The sequence below is a fragment of the Stegostoma tigrinum genome, chromosome 5, assembly GCF_030684315.1.
Source record: "Stegostoma tigrinum isolate sSteTig4 chromosome 5, sSteTig4.hap1, whole genome shotgun sequence".
NCBI classification, from domain to species: Eukaryota; Metazoa; Chordata; class Chondrichthyes; order Orectolobiformes; family Stegostomatidae; genus Stegostoma; species Stegostoma tigrinum.
In genome coordinates, this window is record NC_081358.1 from 55,145,051 (window position 1) to 55,168,203 (window position 23,153).

Genomic DNA, 23,153 nt, shown 5'->3' on the forward strand with positions numbered 1-23,153 from the left:
TAGGTGGAGAGGAGAGTGTAGGTGGAGAGGTGGAGGGGATAGGTCAATCCAGGGAGGACGGACAGGTCAAGGAGGTGGGATGAGGTTAGTAGGTGGGAAATGGAGGTGCGGCTTGAGGTGAGAGGAGGGGATAGGTGAGAGGAAGAGCAAGTTAGGGAGGCGGGGACGAGCTGGGCTGGTTTTGGGATGCAGTGAGGGAAGGGGAGATTTTGAAGCTTGTGAAGTCCACATTGATACCATTGGGCTGCAGGGTTCCCAAGCAGAATGTGAGTTACTGTTCCTGCAACCTTCGGGTGGCATCATTGTGGCACTGCAGGAGGCCCAGGATGGACATGTCGTCGAAGGAATGGGAGGAGGAGTTAAAATGGTTCACGACTGGGAGGTGCAGTTGTTTATTGCGAATTGAGCGTAGGTGTTCTGCAAAGCGGTCCCCAAGCCTCTGCTTGGTTTCCCCAATGTAGAGGAAGCCACAACGGGTACAGTGGATACAGTATACCACACTGGCAGATGTGCAGGTGAACATCTGCTTGATATGGAAAGTCATCTTGGGGCCTGGGATGGGGGTAAGGGAGGAGGTGTGGGGGCAAGTGTAGCACTTCCTGCGGTTGCAGGGGAAGGTGCCGGGTGTGGTGGGGTTGGAGGGGAGTGTGGAGCAGGCAACGGAGTCACGGAGAGAGTGGTCTCTCCGGAAGGCAGACAAGGGTGGGGATGGAAAAATGTCTTGGGTGGTGGGGTCGGATTGTAGATGGCGGAAGTGTCGGAGGATGATGCATTGTATCCGGAGGTTGGTAGGGTGGTATGTGAGGACTCGGGGGATTCTCTTAGGGCGGTTACTGCGGGGGCAGGGTGTGAGGGATGTGTTGCAGGAAATGCAGGTGACACGGTCAAGGGCGTTCTCGACCACAGCAGGGGGCAAGTTGCGGTCCTTGAAGAACGCGGACATCTGGGATGTGCAGGAGTGGAATGCCTCACCCTGTGAGCAGATGTGGCAGAGGAGAAGGAATTAGGAATAGGGGATGGAATTTTTGCAGGAGGGTGGGTGGGAGGAGGTGTATTCTAGGTAGCTGCGGGAGTCGGTGGGGTTGAAATGGACATCAGTTTCTAGCTGGTTACCTGATATGGAGACAGAGAGGTCCAGGAAGGTGAGGGATGTGTTGGAGATGGCCCAGGTGAACTTGAGGTTAGGGTGGAAGATGTTGGTGAAGTGGATGAACTGTTCGAGCTCCTCTTGGGAGCAAGAGGCAGCACCGATACAGTCATCAATGTAACGGAGGAAGAGGTGGGGTTTGGGGCCAGTGTAGGTGTGGAAGAGAGACTGTTCCACGTAACCTACAAAGAGGCAGGCATAGCTGGGGCCCATGCGCGTACCCATGGCCACCCCTTTGTCTGTAGGAAGTGGGAGGAATCAAAAGAGAAGTTGTTGAGGATGAGGACGAGTTTGGCTAGGCAGACGAGGATGTCGGTGGAGGGGGACTGGTCGGGCCTGCGGGACAGGAAGAAGCGGAGGGCCTTGAGGCCATCTGCATGAGGAATGCAGGTGTATAGGGACTGGACGTCCATGGTGAAAATGAGGTGTTGGGGGCCAGGAAATTGGAAGTTCTGGAGGAGGTGGAGGGTGTGGGTGTTGTCACGGATGTAGGTGGGGAGTTCCTGGACCAAGGGGGTGAAACTGGAGTCCAGACAGGTGGAGATGAGTTCAGTGGTGCAGGAGCAAGCGGAGACAATAGGTCAGCCAGGGCCGGCGGGCTTGTGGATTTTGGGAAGGAGATAGAAACGGGCCGTGCGGGGTCGGGGAACAATAAGGTTGGAGGCTGTGGGTGGGAGGTCACCTGAGGTGATGAGGTCATGGATGGTATTGGAGATGATGGCTTGGTGCTCGGGGGTGGGGTTGGAAATGATGGCTTGGTGCTCGGGGGAAATAAGCGACAGGTTTAGATAGAGGATCTGGATCAACGCAGGCTTGGAAGGCCGAAGCATCTGCTCCAGTGCTATGATTTTCTTTGTTCTTTGTTCTTCAAATAACAGGACATCTGGGGTGTTCAGGAGTGGAATGCACCATCTTGGGAGCAGACGCCACCTACAATCTGACCGCACAACCAAAGAGATATTTCCCTCCCCTCCTCTATCTGCATTTTGTAGGGACTGCTCTCCCCGCGATTCCATCGTCCGGTCCACACTCCCCACTAGCCCCACCACCCCCATCACTTTTCCCTGAAAACGCAGGAAGTGCTACACCTACCCCTACATCTCCCCCTCAGCTCCATTCAAGGCCCCAAACAATCCTTCCACAACAAACAGAGGTTCATACGCACATCTGTCAATGTGATCTATTCCATTGGCTGCTCCTGATGTGGCCTCCTCTACATCATTGAAATCAAGCTGAGGTTCGGGGACCGCTTTGTAGAACATCTGCGCTCTGTTCACGACATACGACAACACCTGCCAGTTGCGAACCACTTTAATTACCCCTCCCACTCCCTGGGTGACATGTCCATCCAGGGCCTCCTGCAGTGTCAACAACAATGTCACCTGGAAACTGGAGGAGCAGCATCTCATATTCTGCCTCAGGAGCCTACAGCCCAATGGCCTAAATGTGAATTTTACCAGTTTGAAAATCTCCCCACCCCGGCCTCATCCCACGACCAACCCATGCCTGTCTCCTTGACCTGACAAAACCTGTTCATCTTCTCTCCCACCTCATTGACCGATCCCCAACACTCCCTACCTGCACTCACCTTTCATGATTCCACTTACCTTCCCCAGCTCCACCCCTCTTCTTTCTCTGTTTATTTCTGAACTCTATTCACCCCCCACCCCACATTTCAGAAGAAGGGTCCCAAAATGTCAACTTTCCTGCTCCTCTGATGCTGCCTGGCCTGCTGTGTTCCTCCAGCTCCACACTGTGTCATCTCTGACTCCAGCATCAGCAGTGCTTACTATCTCTGATATCCTGAAGTTCCTCCGGCTTTCTGCCAGTTCCTGCTGGTTTCCGTATCACGTCCTATTCTCATCTTGTGTTTTTGCCTTTAAAATTTCTGGTGTCTGTTTCTCTGGTTCACATTCTAATCATTATTACAACCCATGCATCATTGTTTCTGAGCAAGAGATGTCCAAAGGAACCTTCCTTCAGTTTTAACATTGATTTTTATCGGATCCTGTAATGCACTGAAAGTTGTTTTCCTTAAAGTCATAATTTTCAGAAATGCATTTGAAACTTTCAGTGAAGATTTAATTTGCTGTAATAAGAAACCATTGCTAAATATATAATTTTTAGAGTGAAAGCAAGAGATTTTAAGGAATTTTAGATTTCATGACAACTTAAGATTTTGTTGGCTTCTTGGAGCTTTATGGAAGAACCGAAAATGCAATGTCCAGTATGTGACTTAAGGATAAAATCAATCAGACGTCCTGTGATGTGTAACAGAAATTGTAATGCTAAATTAGAATTACTTGTGTTTTGCTCACATCTTGGATCCTTATTTACGTTAATTGATGTGTGCCAGTAGAATTGCTCATTTCTATTTTCATCTTTATACACATTCAAACTATACAACTTCTTAAGGCATCGTTTGATTCAGACAAAATTCAAATTGGTGACACAATGAGATTAAAAAACATTTATGTACATTGATCTTTGTTCATTTCTTTAATAGGCTATTAGTCTCCTGTGACACATTTAATGTCAAGTTAATGGATGCAAGTATTGCCTTTGCTGTTTCAACAACCAGAAGCTGTATGTTAAACAACCCTTGCCCAATGTTTATCCCTTGATCAATGTGACAAGAAATAGATTAACAGGTCATTATCGCTTCGCTGTTTGTGGGAATTTCAGAGCACATGTTTTTGTGTGGAAGAAATACTTATAAATGAAATAAAAGTACTTGGTAAACTAACCTGATCGATATTGTCCTGATAGTTTATGCACCATAATTCATCCAGTCTCAGCTTCAGCTGACACTCTCCATACATCCCTTTACTATCTAATCTCTTAGAAGAGTTGAACGAATAGACATGAAAAGCAGAACAATTTGGGAAAGAAAAGCCAAGAAAATTCCTTTCTGGACTGCTTCGATAACCTAAAGTGAGTTCGAGAGAGTACTTCAGCTTTGAATTAGTTCTTGCATGAGAACATCTTTGAGCAGCTGAAGTGTTGCCATAAATCAATTTTCATCAAATGAGCCAACAAGCTGATCCACAGCTTCATTATTGTGAAATATTTCATTTTGTCAGATGAGTTTTGTGCTGTAGGAACTAACACTCGGTGAATACTATAACTTTCAGAGAACAGACATTCCCAAGGGATTGTCAGACTTCACTGCTGCAAAATATTGATTACCCAGGAATAGGGGTGGGTTTGTTACAACATTTTCAGCTAGTCATTCAAACCAATTTAACAGTCATTGGCAACCAGTACCCAGATCCCAGTTGGAGACAGAGGCAGTCTTCATGCAAGAAGAGAGCTGCTAAAGAGGCTATGCGGGTCTAGGCCCGAAACGTCAGCTTTTGTGCTCCTAAGATGCTGCTTGGCCTGTTGTGTTCATCCAGCTACAGATTTTGTTATCATGCACAACGAGAACTCAGGAAGTTGTTCCAGAATCATGAAATGCATAATTAGTTGTGTAATTGGAATTCATTGAGCAATTACATAGCTCCATGCAGCCAGAACTCAGGGAGAAGTTCTAGAAATGAGTAGGCAGCAAAGTACTGAGTCATGACTCAGGAGAAATCCCACAGTACCATTAATATTTCAGTGTGGCTGTGAGCAAGGGTCAAAGGAACGCAAAAGCAGTTTTTACCTTGTGCAACTGAGAAAGATTAGAACTCGGGGGAAAAAAAAACCGGGGCACAACCAGTTTGGTGAAGCTAGCTGTCTGTGAAAGAAAAGCTGATGTTGTTCTTATCATGAAGTGATCGAGCACAGTTTTAAAACCAGGTCATCAAAACAAAGAATTGTATTTATTTGCACAGTTTTTGCAAGCTTTAGTGTCTCATTAATATCAGAGGTGGGGAATGGAGACAATTGCTGACAACACTGAGAAAAATGTCTTAATTATAAAGGTTATTTCATGTTTTCGGAGGGCTTTTGATCACAATTTGTCTGTTACCGTAGTTGCCTCATGTTAATTTTAGGATGCTAGTATACCAGTCAAATCTCCCTTGACACAGTCTAAACCTTTTTCTGTCAAAATTCTATGCATGATAGTTGAAGTTTTATTTGTAATAAACCCATTATTGTCTACTGCTTAAAGGAGCCTGGCTGACTTGTTTCCAATATAGTCGAAGACCAATATAATTGGCCAAATCATGCAGAAGAGTGGTACTAGAAAGGAACTGGTGCACTTTTCCAATCTCAGTTGTGATACTCTTCACTGGGAAAAGGACTAACTTTTGACATCCAAACAAGTACTGTTCAAACTTACATTGTAATGCCCTGGCTCTCCTATCTTATTCAGCTAAAACAGATAAATGCTGGAAATACTACGGTCACATCTGTAGAAAGAGAAATATGGTTAAGGTTTCAGTTCAGTGGCTTTATTTTGGATTTAACAGGTCTACATATATACCACAAGTTCTTTCTTTATTTTATAAAGCTTGATCAAATCAACATGGACTCAAATATTTAAACTGTAGAAAACTAATTATTCTTCAAACAAAACCAGAAAAAGCACAGATTCTAATCACCAAGGCTCATGTATAAATGTCAACTGTAGCTACACTACGTTTCTGTCCACTGTTTTTACAGACACTAAACCATTTGTTATAAACAGACAAGTTAACATTTACATTTAAAAAACATACAAGGGACACATGGAAAATAATATTCTTTGAATACTCTTTACTATGAGCCTAGGCTCATATTTTAAGTTTGTTGGTGAATTGCTCATCTCCATTATAGAACCCTCAGTAAAAGAATGTTGAAGGTATTAAGTCTATTTTCAAAATATTTGCTGGACTACGGTTGCTTGACAACAGGAACAACATCAGAAAGAAAGTTCAAGGTTAGGTTAAATTTTAAATGAGCAGATGAAAGCTATTTGCCCCAAAGTTGCTCAACATTCATTCACATCACACAAGTGCCAAACAACAACCTTTCCAACAAGAAACTATCTAATCAGTGCCACTTGATGTTCAATTGCATTAGCTCGATATAATAACCTCCACAACATTGTGGAGGTTATTATATCGAGCCACATAAATACTGTGACTACAGAACAGGTCAGAGGCTAGGAATTCCGCAGCGAGTAACTCACCTCCTGTCTCCCCAAAGCCTGTCCACCATCTACAAGGCTTGTGCATGAAAGAACGCTCCCCACTTGTCTAGATGAGCACACCTCCAATTATACTCAAAAAGCTTGACCACCATCCAGGCCAAAGCAGCTCGCTTGACTGGTCTCACATTCTCACCTTCAACATCCACTACTTTCACCATTGATGCACATAGCAGTGTTTATCATCTGCAAGATACACTGCAATAACTCAACAAGGTTTCGCTGACCTCTACTATTTAGAAGGACAAGGGAAACAGATGCACAGAAATGTCACCATCTTCAAGCCCCCTCCAAGCTACTCACCATCTTGGCTTGGAAATATATTGCCATTCTTTCAGCATCGTTGGGTCATAGTCCTCGAACTCCCTTCCTGATGGCTTTTTGGGGTGTCCTTACACTCCCAAGGACAGCAGTGATTCATGAAGGCAGCTCCTCATTACATTTGCCAGAGCAATTAGGGCTGGGGAATAAAATGGTATTTAGCCAGAAATGCCCATAGCTAAAAAAAAACTAGTTATCTCACAAATGTTAGGGGAGCTTCCCCGAACAATAATGAATATCAATGTTTGCCTATGTAACAAATAACACTCTCAAGCTCAAAGGAGAATCAATGGATGTGGCATATTTCAATTTTCAAACAGCTTTTAATAGGTACCAGACAAAAGGTGGGATTAGGTGGTGATATACTGGCATGGATTGTGAATTGGCTAGTCAAGAGAAAGCAGATAGTAGAAATAAACAGATCATCCTCAGGATGATGAGAACATGGCAGATGGAATATACTGTAAATACTGTAAAGTCATTTACATTGAGAGAAACAAACAGAAAGGAAGAATATTTGCAATTGATGCGAGGTTGGGAAATCTAAAGAAAGCTGTACGTTCTTGGTCATGAATCACTAAATCATGTGGATACAGCAACAATTATAAGAACAAATGTTAATGTTCATTTCAAGAGAATTTAAGATGCCTACCTCTGTAGAGCTTTGGTAACAGTTCACCTGGAGTATTATGTAGAATTGAGAAGATGATCAGCTATGTGTCTAATGGTGGGGCTGGCAGAATGGCCTGAATGGCCTGTTCCTGTTTCTAAAACGTGTATCATTGGTATTGGTGCAGTTGATCACCTTTTTGGAACATGAGAAAAACCATGGCACTGGTAAATTAAATCAAATCATGTGAATTATTTAATCAATTAATTCTCCCAGGACACCTTTCCCTGTAATTGTTGTCAAAACCTACACGCTCTGTTAGCATCTTTACTCAGTCTGTCCTATGTGAAACTTCAGAACTTTAGCAGACTCTTAACTGTCCTCTGCAAAAGGCCCAGCAAGTCATTTAGTTCAATGAGAATTAGGGATGGGCAGCAAATGTTGGTCTTATGACCAACATCTGTAACTCATGAAAGAGTAAAGGAAAACATACAATCAAAATGTTTTAAAAACTGTCAAATTCATCAATGTTAGCATCTGACACAAAAAATTCCTCAAATTCAGCCATTTTAGCTGTGGCATCATTGTAAAGATCCCACTCTGGATCAGATTTAGCACATTTGGTTCCAGAATCAACCCTCTACAACAGATCATCTCCTCTCCTTCCACTGAATATGATGGCCCATATGTTTTTGAATGCACTGACGATAGTTTGAGATGCTAATATTTTCCCCACCCTCTCCTCATCTGGTATAATTGCAATATCGTTGTTATTTCTTCATATGGGACCCCAATTTCCATGTCTAAATAGGATTGGAGCATATCTCACAGTCATAAACTGAGTACTTCCCTTCAGTGAAAGTTTCCTACAGATCAGTGACAGGACTACACTTCAAGCAGCAAAGACATTGGCAGCCAATTGCAATAAAATGATAGAAAGTTGGTGCCTATCAGCCTAATTGCTGTGTCCACTTTCTTCTAGTCCAGTCTTGGCAATAATGGCATCACTAGCCAACCTTCTGTTCACACATATACCAAATGAACAACTGATGCATTGACTAACATTGCCATTCCTTTTCCTTCCTATAGAATACCAGTAGATGCATTCCAACATGGGAGTACACTCTCTGAAGCACGAAGGCTCACAGCTGCACAACTAGGTAAAAACTGGGCCCACGTCTTCGTTTTCTGCAACCATAAGGCAACCTGATCAAAGAACCCACTCAGAGACAGTAGAACTGCCGATGCTGGAGTCTGAGGTAACAAGGTGTGGAACTGGATGAACACAGAGGCCAAGCAGCATCAGTGGAGCAGGAAAGCTGATGTTTCAGGTCTGGACCCTTCTTCAAATTTCTGAAGAAGGGTCCAGACCTGAAACATCAGCTTTCCTGCTCCACTAATGCTGCCTGGCCTGCTGTGTTCATCCAGCTCCACGCCTTGTCATCTCTGATTAAAGAACCACCTCATTTGTTCTAGAATCTGTGCAAACACATTGGTGCTTGGAATGTTAATGAAATACTCAGCGTGCTGTCTTCTGAACCACTAATAGGGCATTAATAAGAAGCCCTTGTAGGATGTGAATGACAGAAAATGAATTAGAAACTGAGCCTTTAATCATACTTTCTAACAGAGCTTGTACCATGAGATGTTGTCTATATTTATGCACAGGATGTTCAAGGAATAATAAGTGAAACAGGCTAAATGTTATGGGTCTCTCTCAAAAATGTATACATTGCAATTTTAAAATACCAAAGCATGTTAAAAAACTAAACGCAAGTCTGCTAGTTTGAATTAGAAAACCACCACAAAAACCTGTTGAATTGTTGCAAAACAAAAAGTGATTACTTTGTATTGTTTTAAGTAATTCCCATTGTCTCATCTCCCCAGTATTACAATTCTACTGGTGTGGTATGCTACAGCACACTGAGGGAGTCAAAATTGCTGTGGGAACACTCTGTCTCTTACAGGCATGTTGCAAGGAGCAACAGACAATGATAGTTGAGTTTCAGTCCAGTTTTTACCATATGGTTAACCAGGAACATCGCTCTAACTGTCTGCCTTTGGCATCTCTGTTGGAAGGAGTTTCAGATTGATATTTAATCTGTTTGCACACATTAACTTCCTTGGCCATCAAATCCTAGAGCAGGACTTGAACCTAGAGCTGCTAGCTCCAAGGCAAGACTCTGCCATTGTGCTGCATAATCTCCACCTTATACTTCATAGCTGATTCTTAATACACTTTGGTAACTTGTAATGCCATGTATATGTTTATAGAGTAATCCTCCAACTTCCTTAACTTCCTTGATGTCCTTCTGGCAGGATTGCCCAGTCCACATTCCTCAAAGGGAGGCAGGATTTTGTAATTTCTGGGATCACCTACAGTATATTATTGTTGAAAGTTTTATCTTGAAAATGGAGAATTAGCCAATTGTAGCTTGTACTGTGAAATGAGACACATCAATTTCATTTGACAGTAAACTTGGAATTAGATTACCATGACTTGGTGTTTTAAGTTCTCTGAAAATGTCAGTGTATTTAGGGCTTTAATTTTAAGTTGCAATGAATGTTAGCCCTGCGCATACAGCCATTTATGGTAAGCATAGGAACAAGCACAACTGACAAGTGGTCCATACTAATGAAAATACAAAGCAATATTGGGAAATAGAATAAGAACCGTGAATGCAGTAGACGAGGCAGTAAAAGGTGTCTTTGGCGAGTACAAGCAGGAGCTGCAAGCTGGCGAGACAGCAATAAAACATTGGTTATAGGGATATACTCCATCTAAGGCCGATTGGGCAAAAATCTGTCTAAAAGATACAGAGGAAGTCCCAGAAAGCAAGGAAAGGTTTAGAATGACCTGGAAAGTGTATGCAGGAATCCTAAATGTTCAGGGCAATAGGGATTTCGAAGGTTGTGGTTATGGCCCGCTGAAGTCTGCTTTTGTGGGCAGACTTAAACCTGAGCTCAGTAAGATGCTAAAGCTCACCAAACCAGACAGGGACCAGAAGAGCACTAATCATTATGAACTGGTGAATGCAGCCTACTGGCTTGACCAAGAAACAGATGCCAAACTGCAAACCCTACAGATAGGACAAATGGGACTGACACCAAGTAACCCTGGAAAGACTCAAGACAAACGCCCAGGGGAGTGTTACGTCTGTGGGAAGGAAGGCCACTGGGCCAGCGAAAGCTGGCAAAGGGGAAAAGGGTGAAGCCAGCTGATAAGCAATAAGGAAGAGGAGGTCCCGAAAACTGGGAGTAAGACCGATTTCACAGAGCAGTTTAAAGAGGTAACCACACAGCAGCAGCAGAAGCTGCTGAAGATGACAAGAAACTGACAGAGCCCCATCCTGTGCCCATCTATGCTCCGACTGGCTTTATGCCAGCAGAGGGGAAACAGACGGTACGCAGCCGTGAGGGCAGGCAACCTAGACACTGAGTGTCTTTGGATACAGGAGCAAAGTTGACATGCCTACCCCAGAAGTGTGAGATCGAACTCCCACTAGACAGGACAATGAGAACAGCTTACAGAGCAGGAGCTGACAGGATTGAAATTAAAAGGACCAAACTGTGCACACTGCATTCAGACCCTATGAGTTAGTAACCTTTGTATGGGTATGTTCTGTTGCACAACCGCTCCTCGGAATGGATATCCTCACCCAACTGAATCCGTCTTTACAGTGTACACATAACGTGGTCTAAACGAGCACTCCATCTTGGCTAAAGACAAGGATGACTGTGGGTTACTGCAAATGAAACCCACAACTTTTACAGGGAAACCTCCACCCTGCACTAAACAGCACACCATCACCTAACGTCAATTGCAGGAATCCTCCTGATAATTCAGAGGTTGGAGGCAAAGGGATTTTGGTAAAATCCCTCCCAACTCTCGCTGCCCGGTGTGGCCCATGTGAAAGGCAGGTGGGGAATATAGATTAACGATAGATTACAGGAAAGCAAACCAATGCATCTATCAAAAGGTCCCACTAGCAGCCAACCCCTCCACTATATTCAGTGCCTTAACACCAGACCACAAGTGGTTCTCAGTCATAGATATGGCTATTGGCTTCTAGTCAGTACTCTAGCACCTGAAGTACAGTCGTGGTTTGCCTTTACTGTATGTCAACCACATAACACATGGATCCAACTCCCAGATGGCTTTACAAAACCACATCCACGAAATGCTGCCAACCGAGTCAGTTATCATTCAGTATGTAGATGATACACTGACAGCCTCGGAAACAGAAAAGTAAAGAGATAGACCTTAAGACCCTCCTAAACCACCTACAACAAAAAGACCATCAGGTCAGTGTTGAAAAAGCTCAGATCGCCCAGAAAGAGGTAGTCTATCTATGACAGAAAATCTCCCACCAGAAAAGGGAAATTACCCAAAGTCGGACTGTAGCCATACAGACTGCTAAACTGCCTATTACAATTCAAGAACTGAGGACTTTGCTGGTCTGTACAACTTTAACTGGTGCTGGGTTGAATTGCATACCCAACTAACTCAGTGCCTGACAGACATCTTGAAGAGAAAACTGGACTCAAAAGAACAAATTGCACTGACAAAGGACCAGGAAGAAACCTTCCAAGACCTAAAGAGAGCATTTTGCTCTGCACCAGCATTGGGGATCCCCAATAATGGAAAAGACTTTACACTATTTGATCATGAGAAGGAGGGTTATATGAGAGCAGTGCTGGCCCAGGAACACGGGACAGGTAGAAACCTGTTGGGTATTACTCAGAGAAATTGGATAACTTAGCCCTTGGATGGGGAAAGCTGTTTGAGAGCAGTGCAGGCTATGCACGTGGCAGTGCAAGTTACTGTGAGTCTGGTGTTGTCTCAGAGATTAAGTGTTAAATACTAACATGCCACATACATTTTGCTCTCTTTGAACAGAGTATCCCAGGTAAATGCTGCCTGGTGGATCTGATGGACACCAAGCCTAGAAGCTCCTAATCTACAATTAGTTTGTGTGAGCCCAGTCAATCCAGCTACCCTATTACCGGTTCCTACTAAAGGGGAAGAAGATGACCATGATTCTGCTGGAATCCTGAATGAAGAACAATAACCAATGATGAATAAGGCTTTGCAAAACCCAGGCCTCATCCTTTACACAGACAGATCCTCTTTTGTGCAAAATGGCATATGGAAAGCCGGATGAGCTGTCACGACACTCTGCATTGTCATGCAATTGGGAAGTCTAACTCCGGCCCACCGGAGCATCGCCGCAGCAAGCAGAATTATGGGCTTTCTGACTGAAACCTGCAGAATAACAATATTTACACGGGCTCCTGCTCTGCTTTTGGAGTTGCCCATGACTTTGGCTAACTATGGAAATAATGTGGATTCCTAAAGGCTGCAGTCCTCCCGTCAGGAATGGGAAAGAAGTCAAGGACTGACTGGAGGCTCCCCAACCGCCCATTGAAGTGGCCATATTAAAGTGCAGAGGCCACACTAGTAAGAACACCATGGAAGCCCAGGGTAACGCCCTGGCAGATCAAATAGCTAAAAGAGCCACCTCCAATCACTTCTGCCAAGGGCCTCAAGCACACATCTGCCGGCTCAGCATTGGGACAGTTAATTAAAATCTGCAAAGAATGCGGAATGAATGTTCCCAAGAGGAGAAATGGGAATGGACACAAGCTATGGAGATTGGAGACATTGAGAATCAAACTGACCAGTCGTGCCCACTGCCTTAATGCCACTTACGGTGACATTTGGGGCCTGAACAGATGGCAGCCCGGTTCCAGCACAGCTGGCGGGGACAAGGATTTAAAAGATATGCCCAAGTGGTAGTGGACCGCTGCCTCACTTACCAGAATAACATCCCTGGTGCCAAACAGCAAGTTCCCCAACAGAAAGCACTGGCGCCTCCGGAGCCGTTCCAGCTCTTACAAGTTGATTATTTCTCATTCCCACGTGGTCAATGTTACTCAGACGTCTTTGTAATTGTGGGAAAGTTTTCCCATTGGGTGGAAGCTGCTCCCGCATGGCCAATCACACAGCCAAAGTACTGTGTAAAGATTACGCAGCCTATATAGCACAATAAGGGAATACCCTAGCCCCCAGACTTTACAATAGTCCTGTGCAGTGTCAGGGTTACCCCCAACAAAATGACAGATCTGAACACATTTGAAATAGTGACAGGCAGGTCAATGTCCCTACGCGGGACAACAGACCTATGGAGAGCCGACTGTCATCTTCTGAGTGATGCCCTATTGTCTCACTGCCAAGCTCTAACAGATGCTGGAAGTTCTGCCTCTTCACAGGTATCGGCTGCCTGGAAGGACCTGCCGGAGGGAAGGCACAACATCATACCAGGTGAGTGGGTTTTTGTGAATAAGATCCACAAGGAACCCATGGGTGCGAAGTGGGAAGGACCACACCAGGTGCTGCTGATCATCCAGTTGACTGTCAAGGAAAGAAAGCGTGGATTCACACCACCAATATCAAATGAACATCCTACAATACAGCAGAGCCAGAGGCTGACTGACCACCATGGTGTCTATGGCCAACTTTTCAATTATGGTTATTGCAGTTTTTGTACTATTGGGATATTCAGAGTTGTATGTGAATACTTATCTCTATATATCCTTTATCTATGCCAAAACTTCTAATCTATCTATGTGTTGGATTATGTTCCCACATTCCCACTCACTCTAAAGGGGGAATTTCACTCTACTCCATATCCTTTACCGGATCGGAAATGGCAAAGTGGATGTTTGTCAAAATTTCACATCCCACCCTTCTCCAAGCCCTGGAATGTTCACCAATGTACATAACCCATAGCAAGGGGATCTCTGTTCTCTTATAAAAATGACAGGGACAACTGAAGCCTGGAGGCCTGTGAACCACCCGGTGACCCAATTCTCTGGGTGGTACCAGCCCAGCTGTGATTGTACCCATAATCTTCCATTCCTATTCCTCATTAATACCTTAAATCAGGGAAAACTATAAGAGTTCATGTGTTTTGTGAACTGAGTTTTGATAAGAATTGAGTGATTCTCTTTGAAGGGTTTCAGTAGAATGCCCACAGAATAACTGCAATGCAATTGGATCCCTTACAGCCATGAAATAACAAGTAATATTGTGGTATTCATTAAGATTACATCAGTGCTACACATCGATAGCTTCATAGCACACAATATAAAGGGAATCTGTGGCGATTAGCAGCTTTATATTGGTTTACTATAGGGTGTAGACAAAAGGAGAAGTCAACTTTTTGGGTATTACCCATCTTCAGGTTTGGAAGTTGGGGTTGAGGGAGCTGTAGATAAAAAGGTAGGGGATGGGTGGAGGATGATAGATGAAACTAGCAGTAGGTACAACCTGGTTGGTTGATGGGAGGGATGAATCCATTTGGTAATTGGAAGGGAAGGTCCGTAGATGGAATGGAAGGGTGGAGGGCTGGGCTGGAAAGGGAGCCAGGGGATGGACGGGAAAGTCATTTGAAATAAGAGAACTCAATTTCAAGTCCTCTGGGCTGTCGGATACCTATGTGGAAGATAAGATATTGTTCCTGAAATCTGCATTCTGATTCACTGTAGCATTGGAGCAGGCGGAGGATGGACATGGCTGAGGGGGAGTGGGGGGGGGGGGGGTGGAGAGAACGGTGGTGGTGAGTTGGTGGGCGGTGACTGAGAGATTAGGCTGGCCATTTTAGGCCATGCGAAGATGCTATGGGTTAGTAAATTTGCAGATGACACTAAAGTCGGTGGAGTTGTGGATAGTAACGAAGGATGCTGTAGGTTGCAGAGAGACATAGATAAGCTGCAGAGCTGGGCTGAGAGGTGGCAAATGGAGTTTAATGTGGAAAAGTGTGAGATGATTCACTTTGGAAGGAGCAACGGGAATACAGAGTACTGGGCTAATGGTGATTCTTGGTACTGTGGATGAGCAGAGAGACCTCGGTGTCCATGTGCATAGATCCCTGAAAGTTGCCACCCAGGCTGATAGAGTTGTTAGGAAGGCATACAGTGTGTTAGGTTTTATTGGTAGAGGGATTGAGTTTTGGAGCCATGAGGTCATGTTGTAGCCGTACAAAACTCTGGTGCGGCCATACTTGGAGTATTATGTACAGTTCTGGTCACCGCATTATAGGCAGGATGCGGAAACATTGGAAAGGGTGCAGAGGAGATTTACCAGGATGTTGCCTGGTACGGAGTGAAGGTCTTATGAGGAAAGGCTGAGGGACTTGAGGCTGTTTTTGCTCGAGAAAAAAAGGTTAAGAGACGACCTTAATGGAGACATACAATATGATCAGACGATTAGATAGGGTGGACAGTGAGAGCCTTTTTCCTAGGATGATGACGTTGGGTTGTACGAGGGGGCATAGCTTTAAATTGAGGGGTGATAGATATAGGACAGATGTCAGAGGTAGGTTCTTTACTCAGAGTAGTAAGCGTGTGGAATGCCCTCTCTGCAACAGTAGTAGGCTTGCCAAGTTTAAGGGCATTTAAATGGTCATTGGATAAACATTTGGATGATAATGGAATACTGTATGTTAGATGGGCTTCAGATTGGTTTCACAGGTCGGTGCAACATCGAGGGCCGAAGGGCCTGTATTTGCTCTGTAATGCTCTATGGTCTAAAACTGTCACCTAGTCTATGTTTGGTCTCATTGGTGCAGAGAAAGCCATATCGAGAACTTTGGATGCAGTAGACTAGGTTGGAGGAGATGCATCTTTTATGGTTGTGGGGAAGGAGTGGGGGTGGGGTGAGGGGGGGAGGACTAGAGCGGTTGGTAGGTGTGAACTGAGTGGTGAAGGGAATGGCCCTTGCAAAGTCAGAGAACAATGGGGAGTGAAAGATATTCTGGGTGGTGGGGTCTAATGGGAGTTGGTGGAAGTGTTTGAGGGTGATATGTTGGATGCAGAGGCAAGTGGGGTGGAAGATGAGGACAAGGGGGAACCATACTTTTATTATATTTGGGGGTGGTTTAGAGGTGTGAAGCAGGGAACGATGGTGGTGTGGTAGGGGTCTGTCTGGGTGACAGAGGAGGGAAAAGAACATTGCTTGAACTAGGACATCCACAATGCTTGGGAGTGGAACATCTCCTCATCAGAGTGAATATGGGTCATGGTGGGGTCATGGGAAAGGGGAAGTAGAACATGATATCAGAGAAGGCCTCTGCAACATAAAGGTCCATCGTTCAGACAACTATTGATCTGCCTTTGCCAGTGGAGGTGGAGGAATTGGGAAAATGGGATGGAGTTTTTGCAGGATAGAGTGTTGAAGGAGGTAGAATCCAGGTAGCTATGGGAGTCTGTGGGTTTATAGTAAATGCTGGTCTGTATCTTGTCACCAGAAATAGAAACTAAAAAGTAAAGAAAGGGAAGGGAGTTGCCCAAAGTAGACCAAGTGAATTTGAGGGTGGAGTGGAAGTTGTTAGTGAAGTCGATGAACTGCTGCAGTTTAGCTTGGGTGCAGGATGCAGCACTGATGTAGTCATTGATGTAATGGCAGAAGAATTAGGGAGCAGTACTGGTGTATGTACTGAAGATGGACTGTCTGATGCAAGTTACTGGGGTGAGAACTAATTCAGCAAGGCGGAGGATTATATTGGTGGGAGGGGAGTGCAGGGTGGGGGGGGGTTACAGGATGGGTTGTTTGGAGAGGAAAATTACTGAGGGCCTGCAGGCTGTTCTTGGGGGGTATGCATGCGTATAGGACTGCAAGTTCCTGTACCAGAAGTTTCTGAAGAGGTGGAGGGTATGGTTTGTGTCCTAGATGTAGGTGGGAAATGCCTGGACCAAGGGGTAAGAGAATGGAGTCAAAGTTGAAAGAGATGAATTAGGTGGGGCAGGAGTATGTGGAGATGATGGATCCGCTGGGGTAGTTGGTCTTGTGGATTTTGGGGAGCAGGTAGAACCATGCAATGTCGGGCCTGGGAGGCTATAAAGGTTGGAGGTAGTGGATGCTGGGTCACCAGAAACAATGAGGTCATGGACAGCGTGGAAGATAGTGGATTTATGGGTCATGGTAAAGGGGGGGGGGGAAAGTAGAACATGATATTGGAGAAGGCCTCTGCAACATAAAAGTCCATCCTTCAGATGACTATTGACCTCCCTTTGCCAGTGGGTTTGATGATGAAACAGGGATTGGTGTGGAGAGAGTGAAGTGCTAACTGAGGGGGAAGAGATTGGAGTGGGTGAGGGGGGTGGGAAAATCAAGGCAGTTGATGTTATGTTGGCAGTATGGAAATAATGACAGTGTGTAATTAAATTAATGGAGCAATACACAGAATCATGTTACAGATGAGTAACAGATGAGCACAGGCTGAAAACAATGGTAGCATATGTGATAGGTTAGTCAAATCACATGATATGTGAGCATTATGTTAAAGGAAATGGTGGCATGATGTGATAGGTTAAGTGTAAAGTCGAAGACCTTTGTGGCAGAAGATGATTAGTTTGGAAAGACAATACAAGCTAATGTGATTGCTTATGCTAATAATATCAGATAGACACATCAACTACAAAAGTAGCGATCCCCAGATAGTCAGGAAACCATTTTTCTGATTGTCACAGCTTTTGTTTGCAAATAAAAGCTTAACTCCTTGAGGAATTCTCTACATCTCCTGGTGTTTTAAACAGAGAATTGGGAAGGACCTCTCCATCACAGCAGTTAGCAATGAAGAGCTCCAGGGTTGGTAAGAGGCTGTGAGGAATGTCCAAGATGAGGAGGAATATTGGAGACAGGAGAAAGGGTCTCCGGAGGGTGGTTGGGAGTCTTTATTGAAGGAGGAAGCATGGAGGTAGAGGTGAGAGAAGAATAGCTCCACTTTGCGGCGGGCATGGAACTCATTGAGATGGGGGCAGAGAGGCACAAATATGGGCCCTTCACTGAGCACAGACCATTTAGCCTCAGAGTTCGAGGTCAGGGGAGATGGTAAATATTTAGCAAGGTTCAGAGGTGGGGTTTTGGGGGGAGTGAATGGAGAAGGTTTGGGGAAGGATGATAGCATGTGATGGGTGAGGGTTGGACATGGTGTGGTGGGAGAGAGCAGTTGTAGAAGGGAGTGTGGGAGGGGAGTGGGCTGGAGAATTGGATGGGGGCAGGTGTGGGAGAAAGGAGGAAGAGAGGAGGGAGAAGTGGTGGAGGGGTAGGGTGTATTGAGGGTGTGGACAGACTGGGGGGAGGGGGTGGTGGTGTGGGGAAGAGGTGTACTGCCTAGCTGCAGGTGGGTAATAGAAGACAGGAGCGACCCTAGGGATAAGGGGCCTTGTGTTGATTGGAACGTGGGCAGAGTCTGGAGTGGAGGTGGAAGTTTCAAAGAAGTCAAGGCAGGTTCCAGTTCTTTCATCGGCAGATTCTCGGGCAGTGTTTGAGCAGTCGTCTGGAACAGATTGGGAGGTTGAGGCTAAGTTCCTGCGGGTCCTGGTTGATGGTTGCGGAGGCTCGGGTGCCAGACTGGAGCTGCAAGCTGCATCCGAACTGGAAGTGGTGTCAGACTTGACAGGCCAGACTCCAGATGCTGCCTGGCTTGTTGTGCTCTTCCAACCTCCTGTTTGTCTACCTTGGATTTCAGCATCTGCAGTTTTTTTGTCTCTACTATAGGGTCTAATTGGTTAAGGTCAATTTCATTTGAGGTATTACATTAAAACCAAGATTGACCCCAGCAATTTACAAAGCTATGCCACTCTGAAAGGTTTCAGTATGACTGTAGAAAATTTTATGCACTACAGTCAACATTTCACTTCAAACCAATATGATCCTTACTGTAGCAGTGATAATGGGAACTGCAGATTCTGCTGATCCTTACTGTAGCACAGCTTATGTTTGCTACATGCATTTGGAGACAATGTTACTGAAGAAATGTAATATTTGCTTTGTCTACTAGCTGCATAATAGCAACACATTTGTATCTGTGGTTTTGATGTGAACAGCTGTGTTGAACAATGAGTTATTTCAGGAGACTGCCGTTATGGATAAAGAGAGTTGTCACACATTTTTCACATTAAATATTATGCACAAATTTCATTTTCCAATGAAATGGTGCACTTGTTTTAAAGTCTTATACTCTGCAGCCTGAAGACCATTTTATAATGTTCACATTTTTCTTCAAGCATTGTTACTGCACAGGAAATTTTCAGAGGTTATAAGTCAGAAGCAAATCCCTCTGAACACAACTCTAAATTTATATATGGAAGACATTATATTCATCTTCCCACTGCTTCCCGAAGTGCCGATTTATGCTGGAATACAGTTCATCAAGCCTCTGAATATTAGTGAACATGTTTCAGACATAAGCTTGCATAGTGAGTGCCAGTAGAAAATTCCACCACAGAGCTCTCACAGATGCAGCCCAGTTTTCATCCAACAGTGAGCCGGAAGGTACATTTTCAATCACAGAGAGTCACTGGGCAGTGGTCAGGGAGGTAAACCAGCTTTAATTTGCTCTGTCCCTAGCTGCAGCCAGTTCTTTGATTCCTAACTTTAATAATGGTCGAGTTCATCTAATTTAGCATCCATCAGGGCTTAATTTTCCAACAGGCAATTCCCAAAATAATGGCGTATTATAAACATGGCCATTGTTATTTTGAGATGGGGAATCAATAAAAAGGTCAGAGAGCAGGCTTGTTGATCAGTGAGAGCAGATATGACCCCACTGCTATAAGGCCCACCATTACTCAGATCAATAGCACCACTGACTAAGGTAGGGCTGCTGACGTGGACATGCCACCTGGAGAAAAGGAGAAGGCCATATGGGTCCAGGGATGAGTGGCTCCTTGAGGGAGCAATCGTGATTTATTTCCTGCCCATGCTCAACTCATTTGACTGAACACGGTCCAAGCCTTGCCCGCATTGCCAATTAACCATTCCAATTGGCTCTGTTGGCCATGCAACTAAATTAATCTTCAGATAACTGGCTATGAACCTCTTCTGACAGTCAACTAATGTGACATTGATTCCGACTCTACTTCAGGACTGTGACAGGGAAACAGCACAATGACTGATATTGCAGTCTGGCTGGCACTATCTTTCTGCCTCTGATCCGGACCCCAACCAAAATTAAAAATTCAACCTCAGGATCAAATCTGGATTCTTAGTGGTCTGTCTGGCTCTAGATAACCTCAGAGGAAGTGTCGTTTATATCTTGCATATCCTTAAAGGAAAACTAAAGTAATACTGACGAACAGATACCAAAATCACAAACACTTTATTACGGAAAATGCATTATAACATCAATTAAATATATACATGATTTACAGGCAGGATGAATGCCACTCCTCAATAAATTTCTCACATTAGCATCACAGTCACTAACAGTTCAGCAAAATTGCTAGATTTTCCAGACACTTCAAAAGATAAAGATTGAGAGAGCCTTCAAGGTTACCTATAAAATAATTCATGAAAATATGATACAAAATTAGTTTACAAATAAACACTCAACAATGGCAACTCATGCTAATAGTTCATGCATTTCAGCTATCAAATGATTAATTCTAAAATGAAACAATTGCAAAAATCAGTGTCCTGAATTTATCACTGCACAACATTTGCCGAAAGACATGGAATTAATACCTACATTGCAATAACTGAAGTAATCAACAAATTACATTTTAAAGCAAATCAAATTTCCAAAAATGTAGCACTGCACAACTGTGATGAATAGAAGTTTTGTCAAATCATAACCCTAAAGTCTTTTTTGAAGGGTGGCTGATCACTGAAATGAGTTTTAATATGTGCACAGATGTTGTAGATGGTGAGGGAATTCATAATCTATAAGTTTGACAAAAAGTGGCCCTTAGAATATGGCACCATTCAAATCTATTTATGGTTATTTGTTTGTCACCTCAGATTGTTGGCAACAGTCTTGGTGGTTAACTTCAGGCCTTTGAACCCCAAAACATACGTTACACTAAAGTAATCTGCTTAAAGACAGTCTGACCACTTTTGTCCTGAGAACAGGTGAGAGATCTGAACTTCAAATTATCTGGCTATTTTTTGGAAGAAGGTACAATAATGTCTCTTTGGACAGAGTGATGAACAGACCAATACCTTGGGGTGGGGCAGATCTTGCAACTTTCTGTCTCACGTTGCTGACTTTTCTTGTGCCAAAGCCCATCTACGTACATATTAGAGATGGACTGTTACGAAACCATGGCCAACTTAATTCCTTTACGGAGAATGGCAAGCATCCCAGTTCAGGTTTAGCATGAACAAGGTTACCAAAGTAAATTTTTGTTCTCTTTAGAAACTCAGAATTTTGTAAAAATGGTTGAGATTTCTGAATTATTTTTGCTTTTACTTATTATCATTTAATAAGCTTGTTTAGAGTTTATAACCCAAGATGTGGGCTTATTAAGCTATATTCAATTCCACTGGCAATGATGACTCACTAAATAGTTATTCGAACTGATCTTGTATGAACCTAAGAATGTGGCATTAATCTTTAATGTATTTCAAAAGATGCCAAATATTTTTTACTCATAATTAATATAAATTTTAGGAATCCAAAATCAAAAAATAATTTGTTTACATGAATGGTCAGTCAACCAACTCAGATTGTTTAAAAAAATGCCAAATGTTTTGTTTCATTTTCTTTTTTGACAATTCAATTTATTTTCTGTTCAGCCACGCTGCTGGTAAGAATATAAATGAAAATGTTTTAACGTTGTAATTGCTTTTTCTATTGAACCTCTAAGACCATCATCTGGCATCTTTAATTGAAAGCCAAAATCCTTGCATCAAGCAATCTGTCAGGAGCTGACAATTAAATGCAAATTTTAAATTAAGTAACTTCAAAAAATAAACATACAAAATTAATTCTTACAACGGGTGGAAAAATAAACCACTGTTTACATAAATGTAAACATTATGAATAGTTCAGTACTCACATTTCTTGATTGAAAAATTAGCTTCATCCACTCTCCTCTTCATCGATGGATTTTTCAGTGTAACTTTGGCCTGTGAGGAACATTTGCACATTATCAATTTGAGGTAAATGTACATAATAATGATTATCAAATTGATAATATTTTAATATATTTCACTGTATTCGCTTAATATTTTCATTGTAAAAACATAAAACAAGGACAACTACGCTGAATTAAACATAATCTCAGTAAAACCAATAGATTATAGGAGAGGGCTGAGTAAAATGAAGTGACTTGCCCACGGGTTATAAAGAAGATAGTTGCTTTAGTTGTTGACATCTGATTTTTTTTGTGTGGGAGCAGGCTTTTTGTTGACATGCCTAAGTATTTCACATAGTAAAAATTAAATATGTTACATTCCCTATACATCTCCAGTGGCTTTTAAACACCATTACGCACAGGACCAAAAGTAAGCAATTCTCACATATCTGAACAGAATTTGTATTTCTCTTCCTGTGGGTATCTTTTCTGTTCTTTCCTATTCTCTAATACTTATCAGTACATTATTTTCCTATTTTGCCAAGGTTGGAGGGTTTGAACTCTAGGGTGTGGCTGAATAGGCTGGGTCTATTTTCCCTGGAGCGTCAGAGTCTGAGGGGTAACCTTATAGAAGTTTTTAAAATCATGAGGCGCATGGATAAGGTGAACAGACAAGGTCTCTTCCCCAGGTTAGCAGAGTCCAAAACTAGAGGACATGGGTTTAAGGCGAGATGGGAAAAAAATGAGAAAGGACCTAAGGGGCAACTTTATCATGCAGAGGGTGGTGCAGGAATAGAATGAGCTGCCAGAGGATATGGTGGAGGATGGTACAATTACCGACATTTGGAAGGCATCTGGATGGGTACATGAATAGGAAGGGTTGAGGGGGATATGGGCCAACTGCTGGCAAATGGGACTAGATTAATTTAGAATAACTGGCTGGCACTGATGATTTGGTCTGAAGGGTCTGTTTCCATACTGTACAGCTCTATGATTCAATGACTCTAAATAACTGATGTTCAAATTTTTCTCTACATTAGTTTTAACCAAGATGCAATTTTGTTTAAAATACATTAAAAAGATAAAAC

General features: G+C 43.4%; 1 protein-coding gene across 3 annotated transcripts in view; it reads right to left on the bottom strand.

The window, feature by feature from the left end:
• Positions 1 to 23,153, bottom strand: part of rttn (rotatin) — a 317,909-nt gene that overhangs the window by 88,827 nt on the left and 205,929 nt on the right. For 2 of the 3 annotated variants that reach the window (XM_059646005.1, XM_059646006.1), the window contains exon 48: positions 22,048 to 22,117. In XM_059646005.1, coding sequence (XP_059501988.1) covers positions 22,048 to 22,117 — 70 coding nt within the window. Of the gene's footprint in view, positions 1 to 20,347; positions 20,544 to 22,047; positions 22,118 to 23,153 lie in introns of those variants that run through there. The other variant, XM_048529420.2, reaches the window with a different exon arrangement.